The sequence below is a fragment of the Chaetodon trifascialis genome, chromosome 11, assembly GCF_039877785.1.
Source record: "Chaetodon trifascialis isolate fChaTrf1 chromosome 11, fChaTrf1.hap1, whole genome shotgun sequence".
In the NCBI taxonomy this organism is placed as follows: domain Eukaryota; kingdom Metazoa; phylum Chordata; class Actinopteri; order Chaetodontiformes; family Chaetodontidae; genus Chaetodon; species Chaetodon trifascialis.
The window spans coordinates 8,238,091-8,253,665 of record NC_092066.1 but is presented as its reverse complement, the minus strand read 5'-3'; the positions used below and the strand labels follow the sequence as shown (position 1 = coordinate 8,253,665).

Below are 15,575 nucleotides of genomic sequence, written 5' to 3'. Positions count from 1 at the left end.
TATATATGTATTTTTATATTTTGTTGTATATTTTGTTTTATATATATATTCTCAATATAAATATTTTATTTTTTATATTTGCTTTTTATATATATTATATATATATTTTCCTTTTCTTTTCTAATTTTATTCTAATTCTATCCTTGTAAGGAGCACCTGCAACAAAAACAATTTCCCCTCGGGTATCAATAAAGGAATTCTGATTCTGATTTTGCAACTCTTTGTGTTTAACTGACATCTTCTTGTCTTTGCTTGCACCTCTTTCAGCGACATTCTTGCAGATGAAGCTGCTGTTGAAAATCCTGTAAAATGTGTTGATGTCAGACTGTCAGCTAGGACAGAGGTGTCACGCTACATGGAAAATCACCCATATTTCTGGTTTTTGTAACGTGATTTCAAAACACAGGCAGTGTGTGAATTCATTTGGGGGTGTTTCTTCATTTCAGTGGTTCCTCCTCACTTTACAATAAACAGCTGCTGGTGCAATATCCTCAATTTCATGCCCCTAACACACAATCAAATCAATGCTCACACACTGTTTACGCATGAAAGAATGTCTCATTTGCCTCTGGTGCTGTCTAACTGATGGCTGGATACAGGGGCGGGGCTTGCGGACAGGCAAGCCAGGCAGTTGCTTGGGGCCTCCAGCCATTGGGGGGGCCCGGCCACTTATTTACAACAACGATTATTGATAGGCCTATGCTCTCAGGGGCCTCTGTGTATCCCTGGACCTCACTTTGAGAACCACTAATATATTTTTTTCAGAATTCATCTCAAAGATCCCAGAATTTGTGCATTTATGCGTGCCAAACCTCATTTTTGCTGTGTGCACGGGTGGGGTGGGGGTCTCAGGGATTTCTTGCTTGGAGCCCCAAGAGACCCTAGCAACGCAACTGGCTGGATACAACCTGACAGAAACAGATATTGAAATTTAGGAGTTTCGAATATGACATATACATCAGCCAGTTTATATTTTTTCGCGTAAACCTACATGTGACCATTTTCGATTTGTTATTAAATAGTATTAAATTATGCATGTTCTCACTCTGACATTTTTAACTGTAAAAATGATTTATGTTCAAAAACAAACAGCAAAAATAACCTTAAATCTGAAACAGTGAATTTTAAAACTCTGATGAAGCAGTAAAAGAAAAGTTTTTTTGTGTGAATATTGTATCATATGTGGTGAGAGGGGGCTGTGACGAAAGAGATAAACAGACCAGGAGGGAGACCAGGAAGCCTCCTTTCAATTCACATTTATTTATTGGTGCTGTTTTGTCATTTCTCTGGTGCTTTCTGTTGTTTTTATGGAACTGGTTAGTGGTGTAATTACTTCCCACACCCTGACGTGGTCAAATCACTGTGAAAGCGCAGACAAATTAAGTAACAGATTGTCACGCAAGTTCACTGCTCTGTTGCAACATTTGTTTTTTCTCAGCCATCCAACAACCAAACACTGACGCTAAATCACGTCAGTCACCTTCAAGAACAACAAAGTCATTTTAACATTTTCTGAAGGGCCAGTGTGGAGGATTTCAGGGGATCTACTGGCAGAAATGGAATAAAATATTCCTAATTATGTTTTCATATGTCAGGTGACATGATGATGACGATGATGCTACTCTCAACTGGTTTTTCAGGTTTGGGTCTGCTAGTAGCATGTCATCCCAAACATACTTCCAAAAAGTGAAATTTATTAACTATAATAATAAAAAAAATACACTCCACCACTCCATCACAATAATGGATCTTTAAGCAGAATTCATCCTACTGGGTGTACCTATGTGTTTCAGGGAGGAAGAAAAGAGAAAGAATAGAGATGAGAAATGATGGATCAGATGCTAACTCTTCCAAGAGTAGTACTCAATAAATTGTGAACTAACCCAGTCCAAAAGGATGAATGTAGCTGAACCCCTGAATGAACTTTGAACTCTGTGTATGTATGTTTGAGAGAGAAAGCGAGAGAGATTTAAATATTGGTCAGTCTTCAAGATAAAATAGCAGTGTAGAAACTGAAGACTTAAGAGGGATGACACATGAATGAGAGTGAGAGAAAGAGAAATAATAGACATGATTGATTATCACTGTTTTCCAGACAGAGCTGAATAAAGAAGGCCTGTGAACTTAGGCAAGTCCTTAAAAAAAGAAGACATCGTCCTGTATGTGTGTGACAGATAGAAAGAGGATGAGAGGATCATCTGTGTCAAAAGGGATGCAAGTGAAGTCATTCCCTAAAGGACTCCCCCTATAACGAACAAGTGAAGGCATCCTCTGTGTGTGTGTGTGTGTGTGTGTGTGTGTGTGTGTGTGTGTGTGTGTGTGTGTGTGTGTGTGTGTGTGTGTGTGCGTGAGAGAGAGAGAGAGAGAGAGAGAGAGAGAGAGAGAGAGAGAGAGAGAGAGAGAGACGGAGAGACTAGTCTGAATCCTGTCAGAAAGGAGGAAAGCAGTCCAGTTTACCGCAGGTTTTACTGTATGTCCCTGTTCAACGTCGCCACCACCACCGCTGTCATCGGTGGCGGAGCTGAAGGCCCTTTTTTTTCTCGAATGCATTATACCGTCTAGACCAAAGGGAAAGGGGTTGGTGTTTGGGCCGGCGCAATGCCAATCGGGCCGCTGATCGACTGTCCGGTAGATTGGGCTTGTCTGACCAATATTTAAAATAAAAAAGTGGCCGACAATCGGCCCAAAAAACACGTCGACCCACCGGGAAAATGCCCGCTATTCCAGATGGTCAGTCCGTCCCTGACTATTACGCAGCAGAGAAGTGGACGGAATCGATCCATTATTTGAAACTGAGTTTGCGCTTGCACTGGCTTCTTAGGGACAGAGTGAGATACTGCATGCTGCACTGTAGCAGCAGCAGCAGCAGCAGCAGCAGCAGCAGCAGCAGCAGCAGCAGCAGCAGCAGCAGCAGCAGCAGCAGCAGCAGCAGCAGCAGCAGCAGCAGCAGCAGCAGCAGCAGCAGCAGCAGCGCACATGAAGAACCGTCCTTTCCTGGAAACCGGGATCTCCGCGTCTGCTGACACGTTATGATGAGAGAGTCCTGACAGAAGAGCGCGGGCCGTACAGAGAGACACACACTACTACTACTACTACTACTACTACTACTACTACTACTAATAATAATAATAATAATAATAATAATAATAATAATAATAATAATAATAATAATAATGATAATAACCCGGGCCGGGATCCGATCCGGGATCCAATCCGGGATCCGACCCGGGACACACACTGATGATGGTAATGTTAGTGATAACAGCTGGGTCGAGTCAGCTTCAATTAAAGGCATGATCTGAGATCGGGACCTGACCCGACACACACACACACACACACACACACACACACACACACACACACACACACACACACACACCAATGATAATGATATTAACAATATGAACAATCCGGCCGGGATCCTACCCGGGACACACACTGATGATGATAATAATAATGATGGTAACAGCTGGGTCAGTCAGAATCAGAATCAGAATCAGAAAAAGCTTCATTGCCAAGTACGATTTTACACATACGAGGAATTTGCTTTGGTGAGGTTGGTTCATGACACATCTGTTAAAATGAAGCCATTAGAAAAGTAAAAAATATAACAGTAAGTACAAAATGTACCAATAAGTAAAAATATAGCAATAGAAAATATAACAATAAATAAAAAAATACATAATAATATAAATAGATGTCTGTTTTTTGTTTTGTTTTGTTGTTTTTTTACAGACGCACAGTCTGTTTTTTCAAAAAAGGAAGTCCAAGCAGAGCGTTAATGTAACGCACAGAGTTATGGTAATGTCAATGTGACAAGTAGAGTCGGAGGCGGAGTGTGAAGAGTGTCGGGGGGGTTCCGGGCCTTGTTAATAAAGCTGACAGCAGACGGGAAAAAACTCTTCTTGTGCCGTGAGGTTTTGGACCTGATGGGCCGCAGCCTCCTGCTAGAGGGGAGTGTCTCCAAGAGTTTATGTCCGGGGTGGGAGGGATCAGCCACAATCTTTCCTGCACGCCTCAGGGTCCTGGAGGCGTACAGGTCCTGGAGAGACGGGAGATTGCAGCGGATCACCTACTCTGCAGACCGAATGACACGCTGCTGTCTGCCCTTGTTCTACCAGATGGTGATGGAGGAGCTGAGGATGGACTCAATAATGGCTGTGCAGAAGTGCACCATCATTGTCTTTGGCAGATTGAAATAAAGGAATAAATCAGTTTTTCAGCATCCGACCCGGGATCCGACCCGGTACCTACATGGTCCGACCCGGAACTTACCCGGGTCGGTCCCGGTAATGTCCCGGGAAATTTCCGGGTCGGTCCCGGGAAAGTCCCGGGAAATTCCCGGGACCAGACCCGGATCCGACCCGGACACGCACTCACTAATAATAAGAAAAACAACAATCCGGGCTGAGATCCGACCCGGAACACACACACACTAATATTACTACTACTACTACTACTACTACTACTACTACTACTAATAATAATAATAATAATAATAATAATAATAATAATAATCCACCGGCTTCTTAGGGACAGCGTGAGATACTACATGCTACACTGTAGCAGCAGCAGCGCACATGAAGAACCGTCCTTTCCAGGAAACCGGGATCTCTGCGTCTGCTGACACGTTATGATGAAAGCGTCCTGACAGAAGAGCGCGGGCCGCACAGAGAGACACACACTAATGATGATGATAATAACAACACACAACCTGGGCCGGGATCCGACCCGGGACACACACTGATGATGGTAATGTTTGTGATAACAGCTGGGTCGAGTCAGCTTGAATTAAAGGCATGATCTGGGATCGGGACCTGACCCGACACACACACACACACACACACACACACACACACACTAATGATAATGATAATGATATTAACAATATGAACAATCCGGCCGGGATCCTACCCGGGACACACACTGATGATGATAATAATAATGATGGTAACAGCTGGGTCAGTCAGAATCAGAATCAGAATCAGAAAAAGCTTCATTGCCAAGTACGATTTTACACATACGAGGAATTTGCTTTGGTGAGGTTGGTTCATGACACATCTGTTAAAATGAAGCCATTAGAAAAGTAAAAAATATAACAGTAAGTACAAAATGTACCAATAAGTAAAAATATAGCAATAGAAAATATAACAATAAATAAAAAAAATACATAATAATATAAATAGATGTCTGTTTTTTGTTTTGTTTTGTTTTGTTGTTTTTTTACAGACGCACAGTCTGTTTTTTCAAAAAAGGAAGTCCAAGCAGAGCGTTAATGTAACGCACAGAGTTATGGTAATGTCAATGTGACAAGTAGAGTCGGAGGCGGAGTGTGAAGAGTGTCGGGGGGGTTCCGGGCCTTGTTAATAAAGCTGACAGCAGACGGGAAAAAACTCTTCTTGTGCCGTGAGGTTTTGGACCTGATGGGCCGCAGCCTCCTGCTAGAGGGGAGTGTCTCCAAGAGTTTATGTCCGGGGTGGGAGGGATCAGCCACAATCTTTCCTGCACGCCTCAGGGTCCTGGAGGCGTACAGGTCCTGGAGAGACGGGAGATTGCAGCGGATCACCTACTCTGCAGACCGAATGACACGCTGCTGTCTGCCCTTGTTCTACCAGATGGTGATGGAGGAGCTGAGGATGGACTCAATAATGGCTGTGCAGAAGTGCACCATCATTGTCTTTGGCAGATTGAAATAAAGGAATAAATCAGTTTTTCAGCATCGACCCGGGATCCGACCCGGTACCTACATGGTCCGACCCGGAAATTTCCCGGGTCGGTTCCGGAACTTACCCGGGTCGGTCCCGGTAATGTCCCGGGAAATTTCCGGATCGGTCCCGGGAAATTTCCGGGTCGGTCCCGGGAAAGTCCCGGGAAATTTCCGGGTCGGTCCCGGGTAATTCCCGGAACCAGACCCGGATCCGACCCGGACACGCACTCACTAATAATAAGAAAAACAACAATCCGGGCTGAGATCCGACCCGGAACACACACACACTAATATTACTACTACTACTACTACTACTACTACTACTACTACTACTACTACTAATAATAATAATAATCCACCGGCTTCTTAGGGACAGCGTGAGATACTACATGCTACACTGTAGCAGCAGCAGCGCACATGAAGAACCGTCCTTTCCAGGAAACCGGGATCTCTGCGTCTGCTGACACGTTATGATGAGAGAGTCCTGACAGAAGAGCGCGGGCCGCACAGAAAGACACACACTAATGATGATGATAATAACAACAACAACCTGGGCCGGGATCCGACCCGGGACACACACTGATGATGGTAATGTTAGTGATAACAGCTGGGTCGAGTCAGCTTGAATTAAAGGCATGATCTGGGATCGGGACCTGACCCGACACACACACACACACACACACACACACACACACACACACACACACACACACACACACCAATGATAATGATAATGATATTAACAATATGAACAATCCGGCCGGGATCCTACCCGGGACACACACTGATGATGATAATAATAATGATGGTAACAGCTGGGTCAGTCAGAATCAGAATCAGAATCAGAAAAAGCTTCATTGCCAAGTACGATTTTACGATTTTTATGGTAATGTCAATGTGACAAGTAGAGTCGGAGGCGGAGTGTGAAGAGTGTCGGGGGGGGGGGGTAATTCGGGGGAGTGTCGGGGGGGGGGGGGGGGGGGGGGGGGGTAATTCCCGGAACCAGACCCGGATCCGACCCGATCACCGTCACCATAGGATTCAAAGAACTCCTGCTGCCTGTGAGGTCCAGACAGCCTTGCAGCATTGATGTGGCTTCCTCTGTGCACATTTTAAGGTACTAGTAAGTACTTACTAAGTGGCCTCTTTCCCCTTCTGAAGACATGTACAGTACAATGGAACCAGATACACACAATTGTGATTAGCAGAGCCCAGCAGGAAGAGTACAATCGGTTTATAGGAGTTTTTAAGAGTGACATAACACTAAAAGACTCATCCTGATGACATCTGCTGAGGGTTTTCTCCAGTAAACGCTGATAAGAAAAAGAAAGCAATGGTGATCATGATACGATCTGGTTACATAACGTCCCTCCAGCTTTTAGTCCAGCCTAAAGGATCTGAAAGTGACCTCCAACAAGAGGACCCGAGGACCACTCCACATTCCACAGAAACCATCAGCCCGAGAACACAGATTTCATTTTAACGAAATAATGAGCATGATTTACAAGAAAACAACAGCCAGCACAAAGCAAAGGCAGGCTGATTGACACTGCATTCACTGCTTTCACTGCGCTCTAAAGAGGTTTATTTCTGCTCTATTCCTCATTGAGTTATTTCTTCATCAGTTATCAATGAAGGAATCCGCACAGAAGACTTTTCTGAAAACATGTTGTTCGTTATCTGGTGTAGTTTCAGTCCTTTTATCCCAAGTGCTGCATAATGTGACCACAAGATGGAGACACTCAGCCTTTGTGTTTTCACAGCAATAGGTCACTTCATGTACACAAAAACAGAGAAAGAGTTTGTAGTGATAATACACAAGGAGTGCAGTGGTTTGTGTGCAGCAGTCAGCTGAGTTGGAAGATACTGTACCTCTCCCTATTTTCTAATCATAAGCCTGAACAGATGAGGTCGTACCCACTGTTCTCTGGCTTACATCATCTGCGTGGTTATGTAAATAATTGGTCAAAGCCCAAAGAGGTAAAACTATCCTGTATTTTTATTTATAAGGCAAAGATGTGAGGAAAATTCCAGACAAATTGTACAATTTTGTGTTGCAGATCTTTTCTGTTGACTTTTTTCTTCTTCTCTATGCCATTAAATATCTCACAACACCCTTTTGAGGTTTGGACTAAACTAAACTACTAAACTATAAAGCAGTTACAACTAAAATGCTGCAGCATGAGTAACAATTTAATAGTGTAATACATGATTAGATATCCATCACAGGGATCTTTTTTTTGCAGCACTTTGATACTTCAAAATCGATAATACTTCCTTAAAAAGGATTTTGAATGGAGTGCTTCTCATGGAGTATTTCCAGATGGGTGAAGTGTTAGTTTTACTTGAGTAAAGGATCTAAATACTTCTGTCACCTCTAAATGAGGCGCTTTGTTCCACATCAGCGCCTCCTCTCTTTCCACAAGCCATAATTAAATGATGATTGAATTCAACTTTCCTCAATATTTGGTATGTCTCGTGTCATCATCAACACATAATTTATTAATTAGTGCCTTTACATGCACATTAGTATCCCTGTCATGATTCCTTGAGTTCAATCATATTCAGGAAACAGCTGCTGGTGTCCACTGTGTTTACTGATCTGGGCAGGGGCGCCAAAGCAGGGACTGCAACAGAAAGGTTTCAGCCCAACTGGCTTAGTATCAAGCGGACTTGTTGAACAAATCACTTTGCATCTGCATACACTCTCTTAATCCCCTCCTGTTGTAGTCAGCAGTGAGTACATAAAGAGCTGTGTGTTTCACAGCTGTATCAAACTCCTCAGTTCATCAGTCGGACAGAAGTGTGCTGCTGGCGCTGCTGCTGCTGTGTCTGCAGGCATTCCTGCTCATCACAGCCATCACAGCTGGTGAGATGATCAACAACAACAACAACAACAACAACAACAACAACAACAACAGTCTCTTGATGTGGTAAGAAGATCCGTGCAGAAGCTTCTCTGAAGTTCATTCAGATTTTCTCACTGCTCTGTTTTCAGAGTGTCAAACACACATTTCGTTTGTTTGTTTTGGCAGTTTGGGGTCACTGCTGACTTAATAAGGTGGTTTTCTGTGCAAAATAATCACTAATTTCTCCTGATTTTCTTATAGGTGGAGGGAGTGAATGACCGAGGAAAGAGAAGACAAAAAAAGATTTTGCTTTCTTCGTCCGAGCCGAAGGACAGACTGGCTATCTGCCCAGTGAGAGGCGGGATCTTCTTAGAGCGAACCAAATGTTTGAATGTTTGAGTATTTTATTAACGGGAATTGTTTTCTTTTTTTTATATAGACTACTTTTGGAGGTACAGTTTCTCATTGAGGACTTGAAGAATAAAGTATAGAAGCTTTATATTATATTTGTATGGTGCCGCTCTGTCGTGCTGTGACTGGAAGCACTATTCATCTTTAAAAAAAAACTGTAAACACAGAAACGTGTAAGAAACTGTAAAGTTACTCAGTAGATGTAGAACACATGGATGCATGCGTGCACGTGGGTACTGTCTTTGAACTGTGTTGACTTCAGCAGACTCTTTCTCTCTGTTTACAGCCTCCAAGAACAACATGGCCTCCACTGTAAGTTTCAGACTGACTGATGGAAATGTGCTTCCAGATTAAAATCTGTGTTATTATATCGGATAATTGTTAAGTGAAAAAGAGATCATACCCTGAATTATTATGTGATCGATTGACTTGAACAGAAATTGCTCCATTACACACATACTGAGATTTTTCTTCCTGTTCTCCATCTCAGTGACTTTTCTCCATTTTTTCTTCGTCAGTGATGAGGAGAACATGAAACAACGAGAGAAATGAAGACATGAAGACCTGCAATGCAGCTACATTAAGGATCAACACACATCCAGTATTTACTCTGGTTGCACTTGTTCTCACGTTGTCTAAATGTTGATATTGTCTGATAATTGTTCATGTGCTCCCCGATAGCTGTTAAAACAAGTAATTCAATTCAATTCAATTCAATTCAATTTTATTTGTATAGCGCCAAATCACAACAGAAGTTGTCTCAGGACACTTTCCATATAGAGCTGGTACAGACCAAGCTCTTTTATCTACAAAGAAACCAACAATTAATCTGTATTTCAAATAAAAGGCTCAACCATTCAGCCTTTAAACTGCTGATTGTGTGCAGGTTGATCCAACCATGGCTGCCTTCAATCGTGTTGGAAGCTACCATAGCTTATTAGCGACGAAGCAAATATTCACTAGTACAAAAAAAATAATGTCCTCAAAACACATTGCTAATGATATTCGTACTTTTGTTGTTTGGTTACAATAATTTCAAATCTTTTCAGTAAATGTTTTAGTTCTTGTCTTTACAGGATGATAAACTGCCTACCAATGTGTACTTTTACTGTGATAAATAATCAGGTAATCTTTCACTGATTTCTTTATGGTGATACTTCACTGTTCACCTGTACACACACCTTATTGCTAAATCTCTGGGATTTGTATCGGTCAGTACAAAGTTCTGGGAACGCAGAACAGAAGCAGAAACATAGTTAAAAAAAAAAAAGGAAGAAACAATATGTCTCTGCCAAATCTTGACAGATTAAAACCAAATCTTGCACATTCCTCGTGGTTTCAGATGCAGCACAGTTATTAACGTTAGTGTGGATAGTAAATGAAAATACAGTAAAGACACCCCGGGTCCATGCTCTTTGGTGGCACCTCCTCCTTTAATATTGACTAAAATATTACATATTCAAGATACAATCTATATTTTTGCACATTTTGCAGGTCTGCATACCTACAGCATGCTCTTTTTTCTGCTAAGCTAAACATCTTCTGTCTCAGGTTAAACTTCACCTGCTTTTGTCTGAGCATGAACATGTTCATGCATGTTTAAAAAAAACAAATACGATTTCCTCAATGAACACCGCAAAGACAGGGTTTGGTTGTGACTTTGCTTCTGCCTCCTGTCACTTGACTTCTCTCTCTCTCTTTGTGACTCATCCTTCTCAGAAGTCTCTTTATAACGTGTGGAGCAACAAGACTCAGCTGGATTTCAAACTGGACTGAAACCCGACTCTCTGGTCACAAAAACAAAGCAGTGATTGAAGGTAAGACTGGTTTCTGAACTGATTACTGGGTGTATTCCTGTTGCAGAAATGAGTCAAATCCTGCAGCTACTATAATCCTGTAACAGGGCTTTTATAAACACATGCATACACTACAGTGTAGAAATAAGTCCATTCAAAATCTTATCTAAAAGTAAACTTGTAGCATCAAAAAGAAAGTACTCATTATGCAGAACATTTCAGAATGTTAATTGTACTATTGAATTATAATTATTGATGAATTAATATGTTCATCACTTTAATGCTGCAGCTGGTAAAGATGGGTTATTATTCTTTTTCTTTACTGTGCATGTCTACTGTAGAGTGAATCTCACCAAATCTTTCTCCATAATATTACATCGTAGTTTGGCAGCTAATCATATTTAGTATTATTGATCTGCACCTGCAGAGCAGGCTAATAGTGGAGGGGAGAAAAAATGCAATATTTACCTCTGGACTGTAAAGAAGTGGAAATACTCAATTGAAGTACATATATCTCAAAAATGGACTTAAATTTACTTACTGTGTCAATAGGTGGAATGTAAGTAAACATATTTACTCAAGTAGTGTATTTAGGTCCAGCTTTGGGTCAGCTGCCCTTATCCCTGCACAGTCAGAATAACCTCTCAGTGAAAGGTCACATCTGGGTTCGATATGTTAACGTCAGAGATGTTTTGGAGCAGTTTGTCAGTGGTGTAGAAGCTCCTTCGCACTTTTTTCTCTTTTAAACTTTGGTTACACTCATTTTGCTCTTTTTTTAAACTAATGGTCATCCCCGCGTCGAGCACTGCACTGTCATAAAGCTGTTTTTTGTAACTTCCCACCCCTCCGTGCTGCGCGGGTGTAAATTCAAACGAACCTCTTCCTCTGCTCGGAGAAAAGAGCCTGAGGTCAAACAGAAGCTTTGCAGCGTCCATGTCGCCGATAGACGGGACAGAGAGGCGAATAAAACATCGTGAGTATCGATCAGAGACTTCTACCTGCTTACCTCACAATTACCCTTTATTTGGGACGTTACAGCCGATTTTTTAAAACTATTATTTGACAGTGCTTTAGACGTGCAAAGACACGTAGGTTCATATATACAGTCAGGGAATGAGGAGGGAACTTTAAATGAATGTATACTGCAGTTTTTTTTTAACCATCGGGTAGTTTTTTTTGTTTTTTTTTAGAGGGTAAAGTTTTACCTTCAGAGCAGCCGAGCTGGAGGTGCAGAGGAGGGCGGAGTATCAGTGACCGTAGACTAACGTGACTGTCTACGCTGGAGGAGCGCAGAAAACGAGGACAAGCAAACTTTTCTGAAAACCTCCAGGCTGCAGGGTGTGTGTGTGTGTGTGTGTGTGTGTGTATGTATGTATGTATGTATATATATATATATATATATGTGTGTGTGTGTGTGTGTGTGTGTGTATATATATATATATATATATATATATATATATACTGAAGGAGGTTCAGGTTCATGTGCACTGACGCTGTTACTGCTGTTAATTTTCTACTTTCTCTTTTGTCTTTGGTGGAATGTCACTCTTTACTCTACTTAAGCGCATTTTTAGGTACTTGTACTGAATTGGAACCTATTTCCAACACGTTACTTTATACTTCTTCTGCGCTACAACTCAGAGCCAGATGCTTTATACTTTTTACTCCACTAAATTTGACATTTTATTTGTAGTAATTTTTAAATATGTCACACTGTTATAGATTGAACCCCCCAGCAGTCTATGAAATAGGTTCAATTAGCTCCACCTTAATCAGCTGCATCAGCAAAATGCTACTTATTCATGCATAGGTAATAGTAATCCTTTAATACGATATATATATTTATACAGTGTAACACTCACAGGGGAATTTTTAAAGAGTATTTTTACTTTGCATACATTTTGCTTATATGTATTTTTATGTGTGTTGTGTGTTTTACTAGTAATTGAGTCATTTTAAGTAGAAAATCTGAATATTTCATCCAGTACTGCTCTTTATACACATGTGTTTGCACATACAATGTTTATCTGGAATACTTGAGTAAATACCTGAATATTGCACTTAAGTACAGTACTTGAGTAAATGTACTAAGTTACATTCTTTCAGGAATATGGTACACAGTCATTTAAGAAGTATCTGAAGTGCTTAAATAATCAGCTTCTTCAGAACTCTCCATCAAGTTAATTTGTGCAGAGGAGAAATCTCAGCAGCGGGATCTCCAGGGAAATTTGATAGTTTACACAATCTGCATTTTCCTCTTCTGTCCTTTGCACTTATCGCACTTCAGAGAGGCAGAAAGAAACTCACATTACTTATCTGAGGGAAGGTCCAACAGGGAGGCACAGCTCAGGTCAGTCAGGACTGTCAACAAGGGATGTTGACACAGATGTTATCTCGGTACATCAGTAAACATAAATCGTCATTTGCAAACTTGAATGTTTCTTCTTTACATTTTCCATTCCTTCACTAACGAGAGGTTTAGTTTGTTACCACATGCAGTCTTCTCATTTTTGGGCGGCCAGTTCTGGTCTCATATGAGCTGTAAAACAAAGACGGCTCATTTCTGAAAGCTTTATTGCAGTGAGAATATAAAATCCAGACACCGGCTGAGCAGCTGCTGGAGGCTTTAGTGGAAATTATCACATTTGTTGATTTTTAAATTTGTGTTCCTCTCTGATTTAAGAGATTTTCTCAGCCAGTCAAGCCTAAGTATGGACACATAGTGGTTCAAGCCGAATTCTTAATGTTTAATTAAAGACAGTGAAATCTAAGTTCTGTGTTACAGTGATTGTTCATTTTTGTCATTGTGAAAAAAACATAATTTTTGAGTGTTTCTCTCTCAAAACTCCTCTTTACTGTCTCTATAGATCTAATTATTCCTCTTCAGCTCAGGGACGATCTCATAAACGTATCCAATCAAATGTGATTCAGGGTGATTGCCTTTATTTTTTAGCGTTGTTACACATTTGATTTAAATCCCTCTTGTCACTAAATCCTGCCAAGGTGCTCAAGCATGGCTTTGAACGTTAAAGGCCACAGACAAGTAATTGAAACTATCCTCTCTCACAGTTTTATCTGAAGATCATGGACGTCTCACAGGAAGACGACTACTACTACCATGAAAACACCAGCTTCACCTTCAGTTATGATGACTACCCCGTCCTCTGTGAGAAGAGTGACGTCCGCTCCTTCGCAGCCCTCTTCCTGCCCATCATGTATACTGCGTGTCTGGTGGTGGGCCTGGCGGGAAACGGCTTAGTCGTGGCTGTCTACGCCTACCACAAACGCCTCAAGACCATGACGGACACCTTCCTGACCCATCTGGCTGTGGCCGACCTGCTCCTGCTCTTCACGCTGCCTTTCTGGGCCGCTGATGTGGCGAGGGGCTGGGAGCTGGGGGAGGTGGTCTGTAAGATCGTGTCAGCCTGCTACACGGTCAACTTCACCTGCTGCATGATGCTGCTGGCCTGCATCAGCCTGGATCGTTACTTTGCATTAGCCAGGGCGCAAGGTGAAGACCAGCGAGGGCGGCTGCAGAGGATATTCACCAGGAGACACTGCTGGAAGATGTGCTTCGTCGTTTGGGTGACGGCTTTCATCCTGGGTCTTCCTGATTTAGTACTCTCAGAGGTGAGATGGGTGTCTAATAGGGGTGTCTGTCTGACTATCTACCCTCCATCAATGGCTAGAGGGTGGAAAGCTGCCCTGGAGATGGCAGAGGTGCTGCTGGGATTCCTGCTTCCACTCCTGGTTATGGTGATCTGTTACTGGAGCGTTGGCCGGGCATTAAAAGGCCTTCCTGTTGAGAGCAGAGGCAAGAAGTGGAAAGCTCTACGAGTTCTCCTGATAGTAGTGGGAGTGTTTGTGGTCACTCAGCTGCCTTATAACGTGCTGAAGGTCTATCGAGCACTGGATTTGGTCTACACCTTAGTGACTCACTGTGGGACAAGTAAAGTGCTGGATCACGCGGCTCAGGTGAGTGAGAGCTTGGCCCTGACTCACTGCTGCCTCAACCCGATCCTCTACGCCTTCGTCGGGTCGTCCTTCAGGCAGCACATGATGGAAGTAGCTAAGAAGTTTGGCAAGAGGAGAAGGAAGAGGAGGAGGAGGGAAAATCCTGCAGAGGAGGAAGGTATGGACATGTCCTTTAACTCCCACAGTGCATCCCAAGAGACAAACACATTCTCAATATGAGCTGGAAGGCATCTCTGTGTATCAGAATCACACATTGGTTAGAGCAGAAGAGCAGATACAAAACTGTGATGTCTGTTTTTGAGAAAACAGCAGCAGTAGAAGCATGTGTGGAAAAAATCTGTTAAGTTGTACCCTCAGTTCAATCCAAATCAGTTATTCTTCAGTCTTTTCCTCCTTCAGTTTATTACAAAATACTTTAAGCAACGTACTTGTTTATATGTCTCTGCTAACACATTGAAGAAGTGAAAGAGTGTACAGTCATGCTAACTGCTCATCGCAGCTGAGGCTGAATGCCAGAGTTTTACAGGCATTTAGTCATCAACCAAAGGACAAACTGACCTGATGAAATATCAGATGATCACCAGCTAACATTAGAGATATTATCTGAAACAGATTTCATGGCAATCTATTCAATAGTTGTTTCAGTATGAACTTGGCTGTGATGTTTTGTCTCAGTGTTTCTCAGTTTTGGTCCTGAAAAGCCAATAATGGATGTTTTTTTAAATAGTGGATAATGAACTCTTTGTGCTAACGTGTCCTGCAGAATATGCTCTCTAGCATGTAGAACACCTTTTGCAGGACAGCTCACAGGCTTAAATATGGTTGTTTTGTGTATCC

The 15,575-nt window shown here is 42.0% G+C and overlaps 1 protein-coding gene across 2 annotated transcripts; it reads left to right on the top strand.

Moving 5' to 3' along the window:
• The first annotated feature begins 10,712 nt into the window (after positions 1 to 10,712).
• On the top strand, positions 10,713 to 14,973 carry ackr4a (atypical chemokine receptor 4a). 2 transcript variants are annotated; one of them, XM_070974711.1, is made up of 2 exons: positions 10,713 to 10,784; positions 13,833 to 14,973. In XM_070974711.1, the coding sequence occupies exon 2, from the start codon at positions 13,848 to 13,850 to the stop codon at positions 14,955 to 14,957; it is 1,110 nt and encodes a 369-aa protein (XP_070830812.1). In that variant the 5' UTR covers positions 10,713 to 10,784; positions 13,833 to 13,847; the 3' UTR covers positions 14,958 to 14,973. The 2 variants fall into 2 exon arrangements, with proteins under 2 accessions (XP_070830812.1, XP_070830813.1); XM_070974712.1 differs by lacking the exon at positions 10,713 to 10,784 and adding an exon at positions 11,674 to 11,736.
• The last annotated feature ends 602 nt before the right edge of the window (positions 14,974 to 15,575 follow it).

Excerpts from the sequence above, each read along its gene's own strand:
- ackr4a (XM_070974711.1), top strand. The coding sequence starts at position 13,848 with ATGGACGTCTCACAGGAAGACGACTACTACTACCATGAAAACACCAGC.